Here is a 19,905-nt window from a genome sequence, read left to right as displayed (position 1 = left end):
GAAGTTATTAACGTTTTCTGCATCTCTTCTTGAGAGTGTCGTCAGTTATTTTCCCTCGGCTCTGCAAACAGATGTTCACAGACGGCATACAAATGCCGCAAAGACTCTCCACTGTTGCTTTTCTCTTGTAAATTGGATTCTGTTCAAGAATTTTACTTTAGTTAAGATAATGTTAAATTACTGCAATTAAAACATCCAAACATTTTGCTTTTAGAATTGAATTTTGTTGCTGTTGTGTGAACTAAACCCTGTTAAGTGAGAACAACAGTTTGTGACACTGCAGCTTGGCATCTGCAGCACTTATACACCTCATGAGGTGAAGCAAACATTAAATTTGTTAGAAACACCATCATTTGCATTCTTTTAACACATTTCACTCAGACACCAGCAGTGTTACATGTGTTATGGGGAGAGGTGGATTCAGAATTACCTGCAGGCAGAGGAATGCTGTCTGTCAGTTAAGCTGAAAGTGACAACACCTTGAACCATCTTAGCTCTCAAAGTAAAGAGCCTGAGGAGTTAGGACGGTTTGTTCACTAATGTAACCTGCAGTAACCATTTTGAAGGCACTGAAAGCCAGTTTTAGCTTTAATTTTTCTCAATCTGATCAGTTCATATTTGCAGCATTGTGGAGTAAAACAGTAAAAACATGAATGCTCTGATTGATTTTAAAGTTTAAATATATTATGTTGCAGAATAGCATGACAATTTCAAGTCTGCACTGAAATGTGTTATTCAGATTTTGAGGAAAGATGTGTGTTTGTGTGCACACTGGCATGCGTGTGTTTTATGTAACACTGCTTGCAGAAAAAAAGAGAAATGACAGATCTCCTTCATTGTTGTTTTGTAACTGACAGCGACAGCCTCAAAGGCCACCGAGGGAAAATGGGTGCAGCTGGAGTTTCAGTGTCACAATAGGTCAATAGGGTGCAACACACCCACTGCCACTTTCATTCTCTCTCTCTTTTGCTCGCTCCCTCTTTCACAAACACACACACAAAAACCCAAATTGTGCATAAACCACCACATAATAAGGAGATCGCATGCAAAAAGGCCTATTAACCTCTTTGCAGTGGAAAGACAATAACAGAGGAAATAGAAAGCTACTTAAATAGATTTCAGTGTGAATGCCAAAGTGAAAAACATCCCACTACAGCCAACAGCTGAAGTTTGATGAAGCCTTTTATTGTACAGCTATATTCCAAAATACCAATATTTGAGTTACAATTGTAATAAATATTCTAAGAGTTCTTCAAATAACTAATATATATATATATATATATATATATGTATATATATATATATATATATGTATATAATTTTTATTATTTTTTTGTAGGCATACATAGGAGTTATCCTAGTTAGGAGTTACTATATATAGGAGTATATCTCCGGTTCCCTCGTCAAAAAGCCTGTGGGATTTTTCCACTGGATTTGGGATCTTTACAGAAAATAAGCTCTGTGGTGAACAAATTGTTATGATACTTACGCATTTTGTTTGGTTCTGCAAGATAATCTTCAAAATAAACATAATTTTGAATACATGCTGTACATACACTTCGGCTAAATAGAGCTGTATAGTGTTCACACCATTTATTTGCGTTGCTTGGACACTGAGGAATACACAGTACACACTCGGGTATAAATATCCACATAGGCTATTTCACTCTTGGTGCAAATAACATTGTCGGCTATGGACACCTGGGTGAATACTATCTGCCTTAATTATTATTGTCACAATCAGAACCAGACCTGGACAACACTGCATGTGACTGCTGCTCGTGCATCACTGTGTTTATTCACATGCGCAGAAGCATCATTTCAGAGACAATGGAGAAGCAAATTAAGTTCTTCAAACAACCCGTCAACATCACAAATGAATATGTAAATTCATTCAACTGACAAAGAACCAGACTAACCTGATCAAATGGATAACACCAGATAAATAATACAATCAGATAAAACACAAACTACAAATAATTTTGTTAGGTTACAGTAACAAAGATTTTAAACCCTCTTTTATGTCACATTTGCATCATTAAACTGACATATAACTGCATTGCAACCTGTAAACTGAAATATAAGGTGGCTAAAAATGGCAACCATATTTCCCATTTCAATTACTAAAGCCAAAAATTACCAAAAACTTTACAAAATGACTTTATTACTTTCAATATTGTCATCTCTTCCTCTTTTCAGAGATGCTATAAACTTGAAAATTATGTTGGAAATCAACATAAAGAATTTAAAAGGGAGCAAAACACCTCAAACAAGTTTAAAGAGACACACCTTGAGAATTCAAGGTGCAAATGTTTACAGGAAATGCAGCCGCTGCCGTCCCTCCACATTCAGGACAAAGGTAGCATACCTTTCTGCATTTGACTGAATGACATTGCTGGTTTGTAAAAACACCCACTGAGATAACCTTATCATTAACCAAGAGGTGAATGCCAGAGGCTATAACTGCACTGCAGTGCCTTTACTATCCCAAGTGTAGTGTCAGTATCAAAACACTGCAGGTAAGCCACCAACGAGGACACAGAGTGTCATCCTGAGGCTATCATGAGGCCTTTTGTTCGTGTCTCTAATGATGATAGCCTCATTAAGCTGTAAAAACAGAGATTTTTTTTTTTAATTATTATTTTTAACAGTTTTTGACCAGAGTTTCACAGGTATGTTAGTCGATATCAGTGGTGGAAGAAGTATTCAAATCATTTTCTCAAATAAAAGCACCATGGAATATAAATTATCCCATTACAAGTAAAGACTATGCATGCACAATTTTATGCACCATGAGTGAATTAACATAATAAATAGCAAATAACACTAATACAAATATTACTGATGCACTGAGGGGTTTCAAATGTAGCATTACAGCTGATGGAAATTGTATTTGTTCAATCTATAATAATGCAATATAATGTTTTGCATGTAAATATTAAACTACAAAGAAACTTTAGCTGTCAGATAGTATTGGAGATTTCTTTTGCTTTATTTTCTTTTCTATTTATCAGTTTTAAGTCAGATGTGCTTTTACTTTCACTGGTGTATCTTACATGAAGAGTTTGGTACGTTTTATTGTGGGAATGAGGGTAGAGCCAACGGTAGTGGTATGAAAATTTGCAAAATAATGAAACAGAAAGTTCCATGTCATTTGTTTATGGTGGAGTTTGTGTATTTAGTTTCGCTAAGTGAGAGTTGAAATACCCCAAAACACCCAGCAAACATGGGAGGGGATTTCTCAAACCTCAAATGTTGTTTACTTTTATTACATCGAAATAGCCTGCGAGTTACGATGCATCGAGGCTAAAAACAGTGTAGAAAAGTATAAAAAGTATAAAAGTATGAAAAGTTAAAAGTATAAAAGTCAAAGTCTGAACAAGCCTCTGGTCTTTGGACGACGCTTTGCCTCAGCGCGCAGTGAAGCTTTTTGTCCCTTTGTGCGCGCCGTAGAAACCGGAAGTTTAAAGAAAGCTCCAGCAAAACCAAAACAAATCGAAGCGTTTTAAGTTTTATCCTCATTTTGACTGAAAATGGACAATGAACACTCAAAGCCAATGAGTAATGATTCACGCTGCGTATTTTTCAATACAGACCCAGAATGCGTAAGTAGCTAACGTCAACCCTAAACTCTGTTTTAGTTCCTTTTTATTCAGCTAATTAGCTTGTTAGCTACATAACGTTTCTCTGTTAGCTTAAAGTTTATTTACTCCACCTGATTGTTTATTGATTGATCGATTGGTAAGTTGATGACTGGGGGTCGGACACCTCAGTAGTTTCCAGTGCTAAACTGTAACGGTATGAATTAGCCGTCAGTCATTTGATATGCTAACTAGCTGCTTTAATTGCCGAATATTAACGTTGATACGTGTAAATTCATGAAAACAGCGCGAAAAAACAACGTTAGCTTAACGGGCTGTCTTGCAAATAGAGCTAACATACTCTAATGTGTCTTCAAAGCTAACAAAAGACAACTGAGTATTATCAGCTTCATGTCTTCAAGCTGTTGACACGCATACGTAAAAGAAAATGTTTACTAATGTGGTTTTACAATTCAAGCTTCTGACCTGCTGCTGGAAAGAGTCTGTTTGTAACAAAAACTAAGAAAGCAGAGTAGAAGAGTTTCATAATTAGCTTTAATGGTCAAGTATGTGTGCACACACACACACACACACACACACAGACACACACACACACACACACACACACACACACACACAGACACAGACACACAGACACACACACACACAGACATGGTGGATGAAGTACCCGAAAGTTGTGCTTGAGTAAAAGTGCAGATTTCACACCAGAAATTGACTTTTGTGTAAGTTAAAGTCACACATTAGAATATTAGTATAAGTCAAAGTTGTAAAGTATCTGATGTTTTCTGTACTGTATTTAAAGTAATTTTATGATATTAAATGTATGCAAGTATTGGAAGTAAAAGAACAAGTAAATGCTGTTTATAAAAAGGCAAATGGTCAGAATTGTGAGAATTATGACATTTACTTCTTCCTAACACACAACACCTTTAAAATGGACAGTACATTACACTTGAAGGAAAATAATGTCTTCTTATAACTTGAAGGATGTAAAGAACAAAATCCAGTTTTCCCTCCCTCCCCTTCCGTCATTCATCCGCTCCCTCCTTCCCTCCTCCCTCCTCCCTCAGGGGAAACGAAGTGGAGTAAAGGGGAAAGCTGACTGAAATATAAAAGCTCAAGTAAAGTACAGATTCCAAAATAGTACTTAAGTACTGTAACAAACTATTTTTACTTTGTTAGTATCACACCACTAATTGCAAGGAATTTGATTGTGTGTTTGATTGTTTCAGACAATGACAATGACTGGTGTTATCTATTCATGATGAACTGTGGGAAGAAACTGTTTTTGTGTCTGGTTGTTTTGGCATACAGTTTTCTGAAGTGCTTGCCAAATAAGAGAAGCTGCAACAGGTTGTGTCCAGGGTCTGAAGGGTCTGTAGGGATGGTACTTTTTCTGACTCTGGAGGTCCTGAGTGGAGGTCAGGCTGGCAGTGTTCATTGTAGTCAATTCTTGTCACGGATTTTGGCTGATCCAAACCACATGGTAACAGACGTGCAGAGAACAGACTAGATTATTGCAGTGTAGACTTGTATCAGCAGTTCCCGAGGCAGGCTGAACTTCCTAAGCTGGCACAAGAAGTTTATCCTCTGTTGGGCCTTTTTTCTGATTGTGTCTTAAAGCTGGAAGTCCACTCAAGGTCCTTATCTTGAAATGATTGGGGAACCAGTTTCACCAGCTCAGATGTTAGCTCGATATGAAGGAGAGCAACAACAACAACAGTAGCACAATAACATCAGTTGGCAGGTTTCCATTAACCCTCAAATTGTGCATGTTGAAACTGAGAATATAAAATTTGCCTAATAGAAACACATCAGTTTTGCAAAAACACCCATTTATCACAAACAAGTTATTACGTTTGCATGAGCTGGTATTTCGAAAACTGCAATTTCTTTTCTTTTATAGATCGCATAATGTACAACAGAGAAGGCCCTACAGGAGGTGTTATTGGTTATTGCATCTTTTAACTCTTTAAAAGTTAATCGGATCATCCAGAAGTTTTGAATTCACAATTCCTCTGTGAAATCATTGACTATCACCTCCCAGACATCCGTCATACGTGGCTGCTGCCAGGTATACGTGGCTTGGCTTTCCATTATCACTCGCATAACACGCCTATGTCGACTTTGATTGGAAATAATGGCGGCTAGTGCGGTGGCTGCAATAGAAATAAACCTGCTAATGTTTTGTACAACCGTCACCTGGCATAACGTCACTCAGTGGACGCAGCCATCTCGCCAATTGTTTTACTGACATTTAGAATATATATATATATATATATATATAATATGGTTTTGGGAAAATCTGTAATGGAAACTTGCCTAGTGGTAAAATTTGACTAAGCATTGTATGTAAACTCAAATTCAAGTACACATTTATGCTTTACTTGAGTACTTACTTACTTACTTTACTTACTTTTACTTACTTAAAAATATTTTGATGAGATCTTGGAGTTGTTCCAATGAATTTTAAAGCACTTATTGTAAGGCAAATGAATATTATACTGCTTTATAATGTTGAATATGAGTGCATTTTACAGTAAGTTGTTCCTGTTATTTTGCCCACACCATCAGTGCACTTTACAACATAATGCAAACCCATACAGCAACACCGTCCATAGACCAGAAATCAATTAACACATCTCTTAAGTCATAAGTACAAATATAGCTCATCATAACCTCACAAATTCAAATGAAATTGCTTAGAATTTACAGGTTGCTGTGGCATTGAGTCCACAACACGAGGATTTGTGTAAGAGATGACAGTTAGTTCCCTTATCTTCAGAATAACCTTGTAAGGAAGTACTCAGCTCGGATCTTACCTTGTCACTGAGTCAAGGCTGACATACGGGCAGATTAGTTAAAGAAACAGTGATGTCTCTGGTGCAGTGAACGTGTTAATGTGAGTAGGTGTAACTTTGCGTGCCAGCAGCTTTAAGCTCCAGGTTATCATCCGCTCTCTTGGCCTGAATAAGAATGCTGCAGTAATGCTGTCTCGCTTTAAGCCCAAATATCTCCTATAACAAGAAGCAATCACTCAAATTGCAAGCGATTGATTGCACTGTACCATAAACTGTTTAACAAACCCAGACAGATCACCCACATTGACCAAGCCTGCTATACCAAGTTTAAATTTAGATTAAACACAGACTATTTTACATTCTTTTATTCCCCATCAGGTTGCATTCATGTGTTTTTGTCATCTGTGTTTTTTGCCTGTAACATCCTCTTTCTGTTGTCAGTTGAAAAACATACTGTCATAGTAATGATTCAGTGGAGTTTTAGTTTTAAAAGGGAAGTATATCATGGACAGTAATCTGGCCTGTCCAAGATGAATACTTAACGCTTTTTGGGATTTTATCTTGGGATATTAAAGTCTGCTCACTGCCTTTGAGTGAGTGGGCCTTAATGGATTGTGCTATAGCACATTCAACAGTTTAATAAATTGTTGTGGTCTTCAAGGCAATGTTAGTGCTAAAACACATAGAAAAATAATTTGCAATACTTTGATAATCAACTAATGATTTAAGTTAGTCCACAATAAGCACAAATACCAAATATTTCCTTGTTCAATCTTCTTATTTGTAAGGATTTTCTTCTTTTCTTTATCTTATGTAATAATAAAATAAAACTATTTTGGGGTTTAGGAGAGTCAGTTAAATAAACAACATGTAGCCTAATTTTATGACATCACAACAGGCTTTCGGAAATGTTGATGTTCGTGCAGTCTTGACAGTAGTGATTGCCAAGTTTGCCATTGTTAACAGTTTTTAGAAAAAACTGGCAACCAGTTTTTGGCTGTTGGTTGTCATCAGTGGCAATCACTTTTTGACATTGTGAAAAATAGAAACAGTAAACAGTAACGTGTGCCCAAAAAATGAATAAATCATTAAAACTTGTTCCATATGTGTATTGTTGCATTTACTGGCATGCATGCAGGCATGTTTTAGAGAGTTTTGTTTGGTTATTGTAACAAAGCTTTTAAAATGATTTTTCTGGGTCATATTTTCATATTTCATATTTTATAAGTTAGCTTATAACTGCATTGTGTCTTTATTGCTCAAAATATATGGTGACTAAAAATGGCAACCATATATTCTCAATTTTGGCAACCAAAAGCTGATGCCTTGTTTAGAGCAACCAATTGTAAAAGTAGGAGTTGAGCCTTGTATTGCCTTTTTTGTACTATTTTCTAACATGTTATGGACCAGAAGATTGATTGAGAAGATAATTACACTGTAAATATAAACTATTTTAACTTTTGCCTTAAATTCTTAAGTTTACTAGATTTGAGAAGACAAGCTTAATAATTACAAAATTACCTCAACTTATCTCATATTTAACTTCAAATTTTGAGGCAGCCCAGTTTTTTAAGTTAAAACAAACTTTTACAGAGTAGCGGATTAATCAACAATAATAAACGATTATTTGCAGCCGTAATTAGGATGAACATCAGAGTGTAGCTGATAGATGTTTTTGTGACTCGCATCTCACAAGCAGAAAAATCCATACCCAAAAATAGCATAATAAACTTTTCAAAAAGCAAGATGACTCACGCACTATTTATGAAACAATGTGAAACAAAGTGCCGAGTCTGAGCCATTTTAACACTCCTGAGCTCCATATTGGGCTCCATCATTCAAAGGTAATTAAAACAGTAAAAAAATGCCATTAAAGGCAGAAAAGTCTGCAGTGAATGTCTCTTTTCTGTCTGTGTAATTAAGATGAATCCAGAAATGTTAAAGAAAAAACAAATGACTATATAAACTTTGAAACCCACTTCCTTACATTATATTTCTTTATAGGGCGTCACATGACATTGTTGCAGGTTGTCACACAGTCGTTTTGTTGTCAAAACAGTTGTGTAACACTTGGTGCAAAAGGCCACAGATGTGGTGCTGCACAGCTGATGGTGTGGACATGTCTCGCCCTTTTTTGCATGCAATACTTCTGCAGTGCCCCTTCATTTGCAAGAAGCTTTTAGGACTGACTCATACGCAATTCTTTTCATTCCTTCACTCTTTTTCTTCGCTCTCTTAAATCAGCTTCAGCTTGAATGCTGCTTTGCACAAAATATGTCAAATTTCAGGTTTCTAGTTTGTCATTTCATTCACCTGTCACCTTTGTGATTTATAGCATGTTAAAATGGGTCATATGGATGTGGAGACAACATGCTTATAAACACTGTTTATGTCAAAGGTGTCAGCATATTACAAATGCTTACATTTCCGATTCTTCAGTTTCCTGTAGTGTTTGCCAACTCCATTTTTATAACACTTCCTTTATTACACACATGCTTGCACACACGTACACAAAAGGCATGCTTGAACAAATGGTCGTCTTGTCAACCCAGTAATTTCTAAGCCCATGATTATAATGGAGGCAGCACACTGTTTGTGTTGCACTTCTCAGTAAGTTTGCACAGCGCTTTATTTAAAACAAAACTTTTGCATAGAGCAAGCAACACATATGTGAACTACACACTTTAATATGTTGTTTTTATATTTATAGATATGAGCCATAAAGTAATTAATTGTTTCTGACTTACAGGTGGTGATTTTAACAGTAAAACGAGCCACAGGAACCTTCTCCTTAGTAGGATGGTAAATATTTTCTTAAATTATTTCTTTCTCAAACGACACTTTGTCTTGAAGCCTTGACTTTTATTTCACACCAGATAGTTGAACTGTTCATAGCTATAAGGATGCACTGATATATATTTGTTGAGTTCTATCTATAACTGGATAGGATATCTATGAGGGGGAGGACTTAAACTATAATATTAAATACTCCCTGTGGAGTATTACATCTCTATTAGTGCATTTTCGATGCGTGGGTCCCTGTTTTGTTTATGGTGAGTTTCAAATACGTAAAAATCGGCTTTGCAAATGTTTTATGGGAAAGGAAAAGCAACGTTTTTTTAGTCCTTGAGGACAAGCTCAATGCATGCTGGTGAGTGATACTGAATGTAAACATAACTTTTGTTTATTTACAAGAAAAGTCCACAAGGCGACTTTAACCTGTGCAAACTAATATGACCTTTTACAACAAGCCTGTGGCAAAATACAATCTTTGTAAAGCTTGTAATATTCAGCTTTTGCCGAGGCCGTGTCTGAGATGTGTTCATTCAACTTTGCTAATTTTTTAGAAGCTGCAGTTTAGAGTTGGTTGGAAATTGTTTAGCAGGAGTATCCTCTCAGGATGTACCATCTCGTTTTCACAGGGGTCCTCAACAAAAGTAATACAATGTAACCACAGTCAGACAAAACATTTAACAAGAAACAGAAGTATCAGGAGAATTACATGTTACCGAATATGACAAAAAAAGATCGGTTATAGAAAGGTGTTAATGTAAGTGACAGCATCAAAGGTCCAGTGTGTAACATTTAGGGGGTTATATCGGAAGAAATGCATGTGTGTGTGTGTATTACGGGCTTGTGTGTGAATAACAACAAAGTGGAAAACTGAATTTCACCTTTGGCGATTAATAAAGTATGTAAAATTCTTTAAATTTTTAATTTAAAATTTTAAACATTTAAGTCTGTTTTTTTTAGTATGTAATCAGCTGAAAATAAGAATTGTCATGTTGTCATTTACTTAGAATGAGCTGTTTATATATCCATAGGGAGCAGGTCCTGTTCGCCATGTTGCACCGCCATATTTCGAACGTATCGCAGAGGGGGAACCGAACACGGGCTTTAGACAGGGTCATTTGCGTTTCTGCATTGACCCCTCCACTGCGATATCGTTAGAAAACAGATCCTTTTGAAGAGGAGACCTGTGCGAATAATTCGGTTACCAATAAACACCTGCTGAACTTCTAGATCTCAAGTTTTCAGACAAAAAAGATGACTTCTCGTTAGAAGGTGCAGGGCTAACAGGTTGTCTCCGACATGCTGAACAAAACTGATTTGTGATGTGAAAAGGCTGTATTCATTGTTTTTATCAGTTTAAATCAGCAGGTCTATTTGTTTTGGGGTAGAAGAGACCTCTGTGGATAATTCGGCTCCCGGTAAAAACACTTTCTGTCCAGGACAAGTTTAAGTTGGTTGCAATCTACGATCCTCACTGCTAGATACCACAAAATCCCCTTTAATCTTACGCACTGGACCTTTAAATCTATACTCTTTATATACAGTGGTAGGTATAACTGCATGCTATATTTGCATTTAAAATGTTGTTTTCTAATTAAACTAAATGATTTATCTCAAAGCTTCTCTCTGCCAGGCCCAGGGCGATAGACTGTAGAACAACATATCAGTTTAATTGAACAATAAACAAATGGAATTAATATGTTGAGACCGTAATCTCTTTTGGAAATAAGAACGTTTATAATTTCAAAGAAGTCCTTGGAGGTTTTCCCTTAATAGTCACTTCTGATTTTGCAGAGTGCTTCTAGTGGTCATTTGATAAACTGCATTTTAACATTTTTGGCTTCAACATTCAGCTGAAGTGGTTGCTTTTTGGCTGGAGGCTTCACTCCTTCAAATGCTGCTGAGCAGGTCTTTGGCGGGTTTTCTGCAGGTTTCATTAGTTTCAGATCAAATATGTTTTGCATTAATGGTCAGTAATTATACTATAAGCTGAAAAATATCAGAGCCGGAGTAAAGGTTGCAGTCGAGGCTGCAGGAATAAGTGTTGGAGTTGTGATGATGTATTTATGTGCAGGAAGGCTGTATATCATAATTAGAACAGCAAATGGACTGTCCTGTTCAAACTGTTGCCCTCGCGGTTCACACAAACATCTCACAGTTGTCTTTCTTCTCTCTCCACAGCCTTTTTATGCTGTTTGTGATCTGGCTCCTTCGCAGGTATCACTCTTTGGCTCAGGTAAATTTCCACTTCAATGTACATCTTGTTTTGACTTTTTTTTTTTTTTCGTTTCTGTTTGCTTCATTGCCACCGGAAATGTGTTCAATTAGCCATGGCAAATCTTGGCATAATTGAACCCAATTAAAATGCACAGATTAATCAATTGTGGAGTTAATTGACTCATGGTTGTTCTGTGATAATGACGGCCGTCTTGTGCTTATTTCCCCTTTCCACATGAAAAGGTCTGCGTTACGCTTTAGGTCTTGGCTATAGACTGATTTATATTAGTTAGATGCTCTTTAAATATGCTTTCTTTTATCCAAGCGAGTTTCAGATGTGTGAGGCAGACCGTTTGAATGTGCAGTCTGTGTGGTGTTTTTGAAGCTGGTCCAGCAGGTCTGTCAGGTTTAGCAGCGCTCCACGTTATCCTCCTAATCTGAAGTAAATGACAGCTTAACGTGGGGCTCTGATGGATCCTATTACCCCTGGACCAGGTCACACAGAGTGGCTTCAACTGCTCCTGCTCTTCCTCCTCCTCCTCCTCCTCCTCTTCTCCTCTCACACCACATAAGCCCTCTCCTTGCCTCCATCCCCTCACAAAGGTTATCCGTCAGTCAATAGTCTTTAATGCTCTCTCTTTAGGGCTTTTTCTGTCTCCTCCCCCTCCTCCTCATCTGTAGCCTTGGCAGGGTCATTGCTGGACACAGATTCATAAAATGCAGTGTGTGCACGTCCTACCACAGCCACAGTTTATAACCACCTCTACAGACAGCTGGCGTGCATCGCAACTACCCTCTTAAAATTCTGCAGCACACAGATTATTGGTTTATTTCAAATAAAATACAATGAGTTCAGTTTATATAGAAGGAATTAAGGGGGCTCTCTCCTCCATCCTGTGATATTTTCACAGAGTTGTCACCAGGGATGTCGCATGCCAAGCTGTCAGCCACATCAGTGATCATTTGATCTATAATTTGCCCTTCTCTCCACGTGAATATAAACGCACCGGCATATTAAGTAGGGATGTGTTGTTAGAGAATCCCTCCTCATGTCTTCCTCTTGTTTTCACTGTACAGAAGATGATTCTCAGCCTGACTGTAGCTGCCTTCTTCGATAGCGTAGCATATGTCATGGTGAGTTACTCGAGTCTGTTTCACTTAACACCCACATAGCACAGTTTTTTTTATTATTTTGGTTTGTGGAAATGTTTCACTGAGCTGTTCTTTCTTCCTTCTCCAGGGTGATTCCCATCCAGAGGGATGGCTTTGTGAATTCCAGGCCTTCTGGCTAACTTACTTTGGTAAGACAGAAGTTAAAGGAAAAGTTCATCCGAAAATCAAAAATACATATGTTTTTTTCTCTTGCCTGCAGTGCAGGTCTATATAGTTGTGGTTTGAGTTGCCAAGTGTTGGAGATATCAGCAGTAGAAATGTCTACCTTCTCACCAATATAATGGAACTAGATGGCACTTGTGGTGCTCAAAGCGCCAAAAAAAAACAATTTAAAAACTTTTAAAAAATCAGTGTCTCTTAACAGAGATCATGACCAGGTTACTCAAGATACTCAACAAAACCTTTGTTTGAGCAGTTTCATGTAGGAACTACTCTGTTGCTACCTAACTACACCCGTCAGCCATATCACTGTGCAGAAGGGTGTGTGCATCTACTCATGGATGAGAGGCTTGTGCTTTTGACAGTAAGACGTGTAAACTATAGAGGCGTCTTTCTCAGCTGAGCTGTAACAGGCTCGGTGATGCTTCTTCGTGAGAACAGTTGGTGGGTGTGGTTCAGTAGAAAGAAGATAGTTCTTTTGTTTGAGTGCCCACAACAAGATCTGCATCTTAATTGAATTTAGTTTGTTTGACAAGAATTCAAATCTGGCAGTAAAAAATACAGGCATGTATGACATTGTTAGGGATGAAGTCCAAGACTTGTTTCCACCGTGCTCCCTGATGTAGGATTGGATGGGATTGACTTTATTAATCCCTAAATGGAAAACTCATTTGCCACCAAGGTCAACATACAACAGCAAGACATAAGACGATTACAGTACAACATACAACAATAAATATAGCACCAGGCATATAGTCACTGAAGGAGCGCAATAATCCACCACAACAATAGTAAAATGCTAAAAAAGTATCCATGCAACTGCCTCAAAAAATAATTAAAATAAATAAATAAATGCATATATAATACACACACATATGGGCCTTTCACTATACAACCAAATGGAAAAGACTTGGAAAATTGAAAACTTGGATTTCAAAGACTGAAATGACCATGACTATATGCGAACATGCTATTTAGCCACTGTTTGACCAATTTTCTTTAGACTTGTGGGTTCTGAACCTCTGTCATTGCAAGAGACAGTTAGATAAAGCATAGATAAAAGAAATCTTACCTGTCATGGCTTTGAATCTGTAAAGGTTGGAGGATGTCTTAGCTCTGGTATTGTTGGACTTCTTCTAACTTCTTATTACACTTCTTAAAGTAGCAAGGGGCTCTGCCATTTAGGAGCCTATGGAGCATGTTAAGTCAAGTATGACACACTGTCCTCAACTGGGAGCCACTGGAGCTGAAAGAGCTGAGATCTGCCCACATGACTTTGTGCTCCTTGAAATTTCTTGTTTTTAAGGCTTTATTTAACCCAAAACCATGAACCAACAGTGTAGGTCAAGTGACACTGGATTAAGCAGCAGACCATCAGCTTTCGGGATTCCCTCTCCAGTAGTCTAGCCCTCCTGGCCAGCTATCGAGTTCTGGCATTTAATTTGCCCCAAATCAAGGTCATGGAAACTCCCCTTGAGTTCCCATCAAGGATGAAACCTGAGTAGCTAACAGGAGACTTTGGTGTAATAGATTCCCCTTTAATCTTGATATCTCGTGCAGATTCCTAGTTTAACCTAGGCTTTGAACCGAAGAAGATGGAGTGTCTTACCCAAAATGGATTATCTTGAGTCATGACCTCTGAAGAGAGACATCGCTCTTGAGTTTTTCAAATGTAAGTTTTGGCGCTTTGAGCACCACAAGCTGAGTGTCATCTAGTTGCATTAGATTGGAGAGAAGGCAGAAATCTCTACGGCCAATACCTCCAACATTCGACAACTCGCACCAAAACAATCTAAATTGAAATATAGCCCTACGGGTAAGAGGAAAAATATGTATATTGATTTTAGGTGAACTCTTCCTTTATTTATGACTCACTGGCACACTTTTAACGATAGAGGTTGAGTAAGCCATCAACGAAAAAGCAAAGACATCTACTGAAGAGCTCATATATCACTTTGGAAAATAATATAACTTTGTCATTTCAATTTTTTTTGGCTTTGGAGTAAAATGTGCCTTGACACCGATTGCTCCAGCTTATAGCACCATCTTTCAACCCAGAGCTTATTTGAAATGCAACGTGGGGAGTCGCTCCTGGAGGAGGTGCAGGGTAGAAAGTGAGCTCCTGAAAGTGATAAACGGATGTTTTTAAATAAGTAATTGATAAGTCACTGCTATTGCTCAAAAAGAATACCAAACTCATGCAGATGTATATTAAAAAAATATGACAAAAAAGCCCATTGATGTCTCCAAATTACCAGACTTCAGAATTCAGAGTCCAGCTTTTTAAAAACGGAAACCTTTTTTCTCATCATATATTACTGTATATTATATCCATGGTTATTTGTGTGGTATTTAACAGTGAGTTTATGGTTATGTCTCTCGTAGTATAACTCTAATTCTAATGTAGGGACAGTTTAATGTGTTTAAAAGCCCATCCTCCTGTGTTTTATTGAACTCAGCCTGTGCATCCCAAAGTTCTCAAATAAAAAAAATAAGGCGAGGATGTTTACTTGGCATTTGAATATACAGCAGTTGTCAAGGGTGGAGGAGTATTCACACACCCATACTAAGAATACCACACCCGTAATGATGGTGTAATATGTGGGAGTCAAGCACCACGCTGTGTAGTCATTGGCCCATTGCAGCCCTCGAACCATACGCCTCGGTGTTTCATCACCATCCCCTTTATGAGGAGATGATATCCCTCCAATGACAGTAAAAACAGTCTCTCTAGCATTTTATCATATTAATAAGGCACGTATACAGGTTTCAAATTTGTGGACAGTGGGAAGATTTCTTTGTGATGCAGCCTGATTGTAATTACATTAAAAAAATCTTGGCTGCATTTGTTTCAATTACAGCTCCTTTAGGCTTGATTAGCATAAGGATTCTTAGTTAGGACTGGCTGCTAATACAACACTCCACCGGGCTTGTTTTACGAGCCTCACAGGCACACACACACTCGGACAGATACAGGGTAATGGGCAGTGAGTTAGTGCTGCAGGGTTGGCGCCTGTCACCTCGGTTTATCACGAGGATCCTCACGCTTAGGACAAACGGCTGTACATAAACACCAGCTGAGCGGGCACTTTGTTCCGTTGCGAAAGCGCCGGGTCTTGTGGGAGCTGCATAGCGCAGCTCTGCTTTTAACTCTGACCAATAAAATTTTATGAAATGTGTTTGAAATGGAGGACGATGGTAGCAGGGGGCCACGTCAGGACAGGTGGAGAAGCGGCGAGTTAAAGCAAAGCTTGGGCTGCCGTGTGGTTATGTAAGATGTGACAGTGATTTATTGCGATAATGACACGGACAGCCGGCCCTCCTTCTTTCTTAGTCACTGCACACTGTTCCTAAACATTGCCTGAGTGGCAAAGGAGTGTACGTTTTCTATATTTGCTCATGTGTTGGGGGGGGATTGTTGTGTGAAACTGAGTAAGCTGAGTATGTAGCTCAGAGAATCCATCATTGTGACGACCGACCCAGCCTGTCCTGTCAACAGAAACACACACACACACACACACACACACACACACACACACACACAGAGGAAAAAAGCTGAATACGAGGGCAGAGAAAGGGAAGCGAGCTTTCTAGTTTCTCTCCCTTGTCTCAGTAAAATATATTCATTTTTTTCCCCTCTGCTGACTTCGCCTTCCTTTCCCTTTCTTCATTTCTTCTTTTCTTTTCAGTTTCTTCACACGCGCTCCGGTCCACTCCATTCGACTCCCTCGCCCCCCGCACCCCTCCTCATTTCTTCCTCTCTCACCCCCACTCCTGCTTATCTCCCTCTGCTTTTCCACAGTTCATCATTATCTCTCTCTGAGCTCCCCCCTCTCATCCATCACCCTAAGCCACAGGTTTCCCTCATATTACTGCAGAATGGGCCTTCATTTATCAAAAAGTGGAACACACGCATGCACACACACACTCTCAGACATGTGTGTGTGTTTGGGCTCACAGTTGCAGGTGCATGCTGTGTGTGATAGAGGGGGGAGCGGTGTTGTAATTTGACCTTGTTGTTTTTCTGTGTGTTTCTCTGCAGACTGGAGTGCTTTGGCCTGGGTTTGTCTCATCACGGTGAACCTGTACTTCAACCTGGTCCGAGAAATCAGCACCAACAGATATGAGAAGTGAGTAGGAGACTTAGAGCTGCAGATATTAATTATTTCCATTTTTAACTGATTGATTTAATGATTTGTTTTTTTTTTCTCAAACACCGAAAGTTATTTAACTTAAATCACAAAATTTACAAGCACACTAATATTCTACTGTTATTTTGAATGTGGCAGCACATGATTGAGGTAATGTAAACATCAGATTCCTTTTGGAAATACTGATTTGTGGCTTTTTTCGAATTAAGCATTATCCCACATTTAGACATGTGAGATATACCGATATTCAGGTTTTTGTAGCATTCTTGGGCTGTATAGACAGTGCATTTGCTGTTAGAGGTTTTACTGCAGTTTGCAACACATAGCCTCTTCGCTGTTTGCTGTCAGCTCTGTGCGTTGTCATGGATGCATTGTACAGACACCGACAACTTCTCTTCATAAAACACTTCGTATGATACCTACAAATGAACTCCCCGCAAATTGCGTTATATACTTAACGTGAACTTATGGAGGTTAGGTTTAAGAAAAGTGAAACGACAGAGATCAGCACACCAGGAAGCTTATCAGTCTGAGTAAGAGCGTTTTGGCTCGAAACGTCACTTATTTCGTGGAATTAAATCCCTCAAGGGGAGCTTCCTGGTGTGCGGATCTCTATCTTTTCACATTTTGGTTTACCTTGGATCCAGCATCCGCTACAGGATGTGTGTGTTATTTTTGAATCTCTCTGCATAGGTTTAAGAAAAGAAATATTGTGAAGATGTACTTTAAAGGGACTCAAAGTTCTCATGGTTCCAAAAATCAGTCACCTGGGTTTAGTCCCAGGGTAAAGTAATATGTTTTGTGACCCATCCATCACCCCAACCTGCTGCCTTATGGGGACAACTTGGAACTGCTTCCGTCTTTACTCCCCTCAGAGCATTTGTCACGTAATTTTAGCTGTAACCTCAGCTGCAGTAGAGATGTATTCCCAAAAATAAATTCTGGTTGGAAAGAGAAACACACCTACACCTACCTTTAAAATATTATGAAGGACTACGCAGCACTTTGAAACTTTCTTCAAACGGGGGGGAAAAAAAAGAGCCTAAAAATGTATATCTAGAAAATTATCTGAAAATAAACCCCAAAAAAAATAAAAGCAAAAAAGAGGCTTTAAAAGAGCTAAAAAAAATTAAAAATTTGAACATATATATAGAGATTTTCTGTAAAATAATTTTAATTATTTAATTTTAAGATTTAAAAATGAAGTTTTCTCAACATTTTTCTGATAATATGTATAACCCCCCCCAATGTTCATGTCATTTCCTTATTTGCTTTTCCACTTTTTTTTTGCACTTTGCAGCCTCTTATCACTCATAGCCATTTTCCTCATGGTTTAAAAAGAAATGCAGCCAATCAAACCAATTTTCTCAAGTTTCAGAGGTTTAAATACTTGAAAAAGGCATCTGAAAGCAGCACAAGAAAACAGGTGTTAAAGGGTTAAGAGGGTTTTGAATATGCCCAAATATCACAACACTGACCATTTTTAAGAAGGTAGTTGAAGGAATGAAGGAGGGAGGCTATGTTTGCACGGTTGAAAAAGTTTGCTACGGGTGGAAAACTTGGGGAAAAAAATCCTATTTTGATGCAAAGAAGCAAAATTGCACAAGCGGCTTGAGCAGGTACACTTTTTAATATTTTGATGTGAAAAACTGACATGTTAAGGCACGTTATTCTGAGTATGCGTGGTTGCTTGTAAACAGGAATATTAGTGGAATATTTATTTTCAGTCGTGATGTAAACGGCATAGTAGGAATATTGTCTTTTTAGGAATAATGGCAAAAACTGAATATTTTGTGCATTGAAATGCAGATTGTGTTTTAAAAGTAGTAAATCCTCAAGAGCTGGAACCAGAGAATGAAGAGCTGTAACTGAATATCGGAACAGTTGGCGATTGTTTTTCTGTCGATCCACTCATCGATTAATCCACAAATCATTTTAACTTTTTGTCTCTTGTGGGCACAAACCGGTCCTTTTCTGTCTCTACGTCCACCTCCGTATCCTCCTCTGAATGTGCATTTATCTCTTCTTATGTGGTGGCCATTTCCCTCTGCGTGTGTGTGTGTGTGTGTGTGTGTGTGTGTGTGTGTGTGTGTGTGTGTGTGTGTGTGTGTGTGTGTGTGTGTGTGTGTGTGTGTGTGTGTGTGTGTGTGTGTGTGTGTGTGTTTGGTCTGCCAGAGCATGTGTCTCCCCACAGAGCATTGACAGCCCCCCTCTCCTCCACCTCCCTCCTCTTTTTCTGTTCCAGCCGACGCTCTAATTGAAAAGGGAGTGAGTGTCAGCCGTTAAGTGTGTGTGTGTGTGTGTTTGTCTCTGTGTGTGTGTGTGTGTGTGTGTGTGTGTGTGTGTGTGTGCGCACCCATCTTCACGCTTTGTGGCTCTATGTTTCTGTCGCTCAAACTCCCATGAGCACCCTCCGTAGAGCGAGTGTGAATTTGCTTGTGTGTGCGCGAGATATTTTCTCATTTTCCGTGCCGCATGCGGAGCTTTGTCACACAAACACACGTTCTAAAAAAAAAAAAAATGTACGCGCTCTGTGGGAGGAAAAAAGAGCTTTAACAAGTTGGCAGCAACTCTGTCTTTGCACGATTGTTCTTGGTCGCATCCTGTAGATTTGCTTAGGTGCACACCCCTCCTACCCATCTGTGTGTGTGAGGGGTTGGGACGGTAAAGGAGCCCCTCCCTTGGGAGTTTCCCTGCATTGATTAGCAATAAGCCAGACGATATAATGGTGTTATAACTCAGAAGGAGACGGCTTTATGAGCGCAGGGAAGGGGGCAGGCTTGGGGGCCAAAATCAGCTCGCTTTGGAGCCTTGTCAGCCACATACCTCTCAGGGGTCCAGAGGGACCAGGTGGGAGCTAGATGTGTCTCTATTTTTGTGTTGTGCTGGTCACACAGAAAAAACTTAATAGGTTGGGTTAGGTTTCCAAAAGGTGGTCCTCAGAAGCCCCTTTTACAGAGAGATTGTGCTACAGGGCTGCTACGAAGTCCCCTCTTTACACTGCTTTTC

The 19,905-nt window shown here is 38.7% G+C and overlaps 1 protein-coding gene across 4 annotated transcripts in view; it reads left to right on the top strand.

The window, feature by feature from the left end:
- The first annotated feature begins 3,407 nt into the window (after window positions 1–3,407).
- Window positions 3,408–19,905, top strand: part of LOC121949162 (cyclic AMP receptor-like protein A) — a 76,637-nt gene continuing 60,139 nt past the window's right edge. For 2 of the 4 annotated variants that reach the window (XR_015777674.1, XM_088083430.1), the window contains exons 1-6: window positions 3,408–3,605; window positions 9,153–9,205; window positions 11,378–11,432; window positions 12,491–12,547; window positions 12,654–12,714; window positions 16,788–16,875. Coding sequence is in view for 2 of the 4 variants with exons in the window: in XM_088083430.1 (XP_087939556.1) it covers window positions 3,534–3,605; window positions 9,153–9,205; window positions 11,378–11,432; window positions 12,491–12,547; window positions 12,654–12,714; window positions 16,788–16,875 (386 nt within the window). In the remaining 2 variants the exon portion in view is untranslated. The remainder of the gene's footprint in view (window positions 3,606–9,152; window positions 9,206–11,377; window positions 11,433–12,490; window positions 12,548–12,653; window positions 12,715–16,787; window positions 16,876–19,905) is intronic. The other 2 variants (XR_015777673.1, XM_088083429.1) reach the window with 1 other exon arrangement.

The sequence above is a fragment of the Plectropomus leopardus genome, chromosome 10 (assembly GCF_026936395.1).
Source record: "Plectropomus leopardus strain MGB_pleo_1.0 chromosome 10, ASM2693639v1, whole genome shotgun sequence".
In the NCBI taxonomy this organism is placed as follows: Eukaryota; Metazoa; Chordata; class Actinopteri; order Perciformes; family Serranidae; genus Plectropomus; species Plectropomus leopardus.
This window is presented reverse-complemented; position numbering and strand designations above follow the sequence as displayed.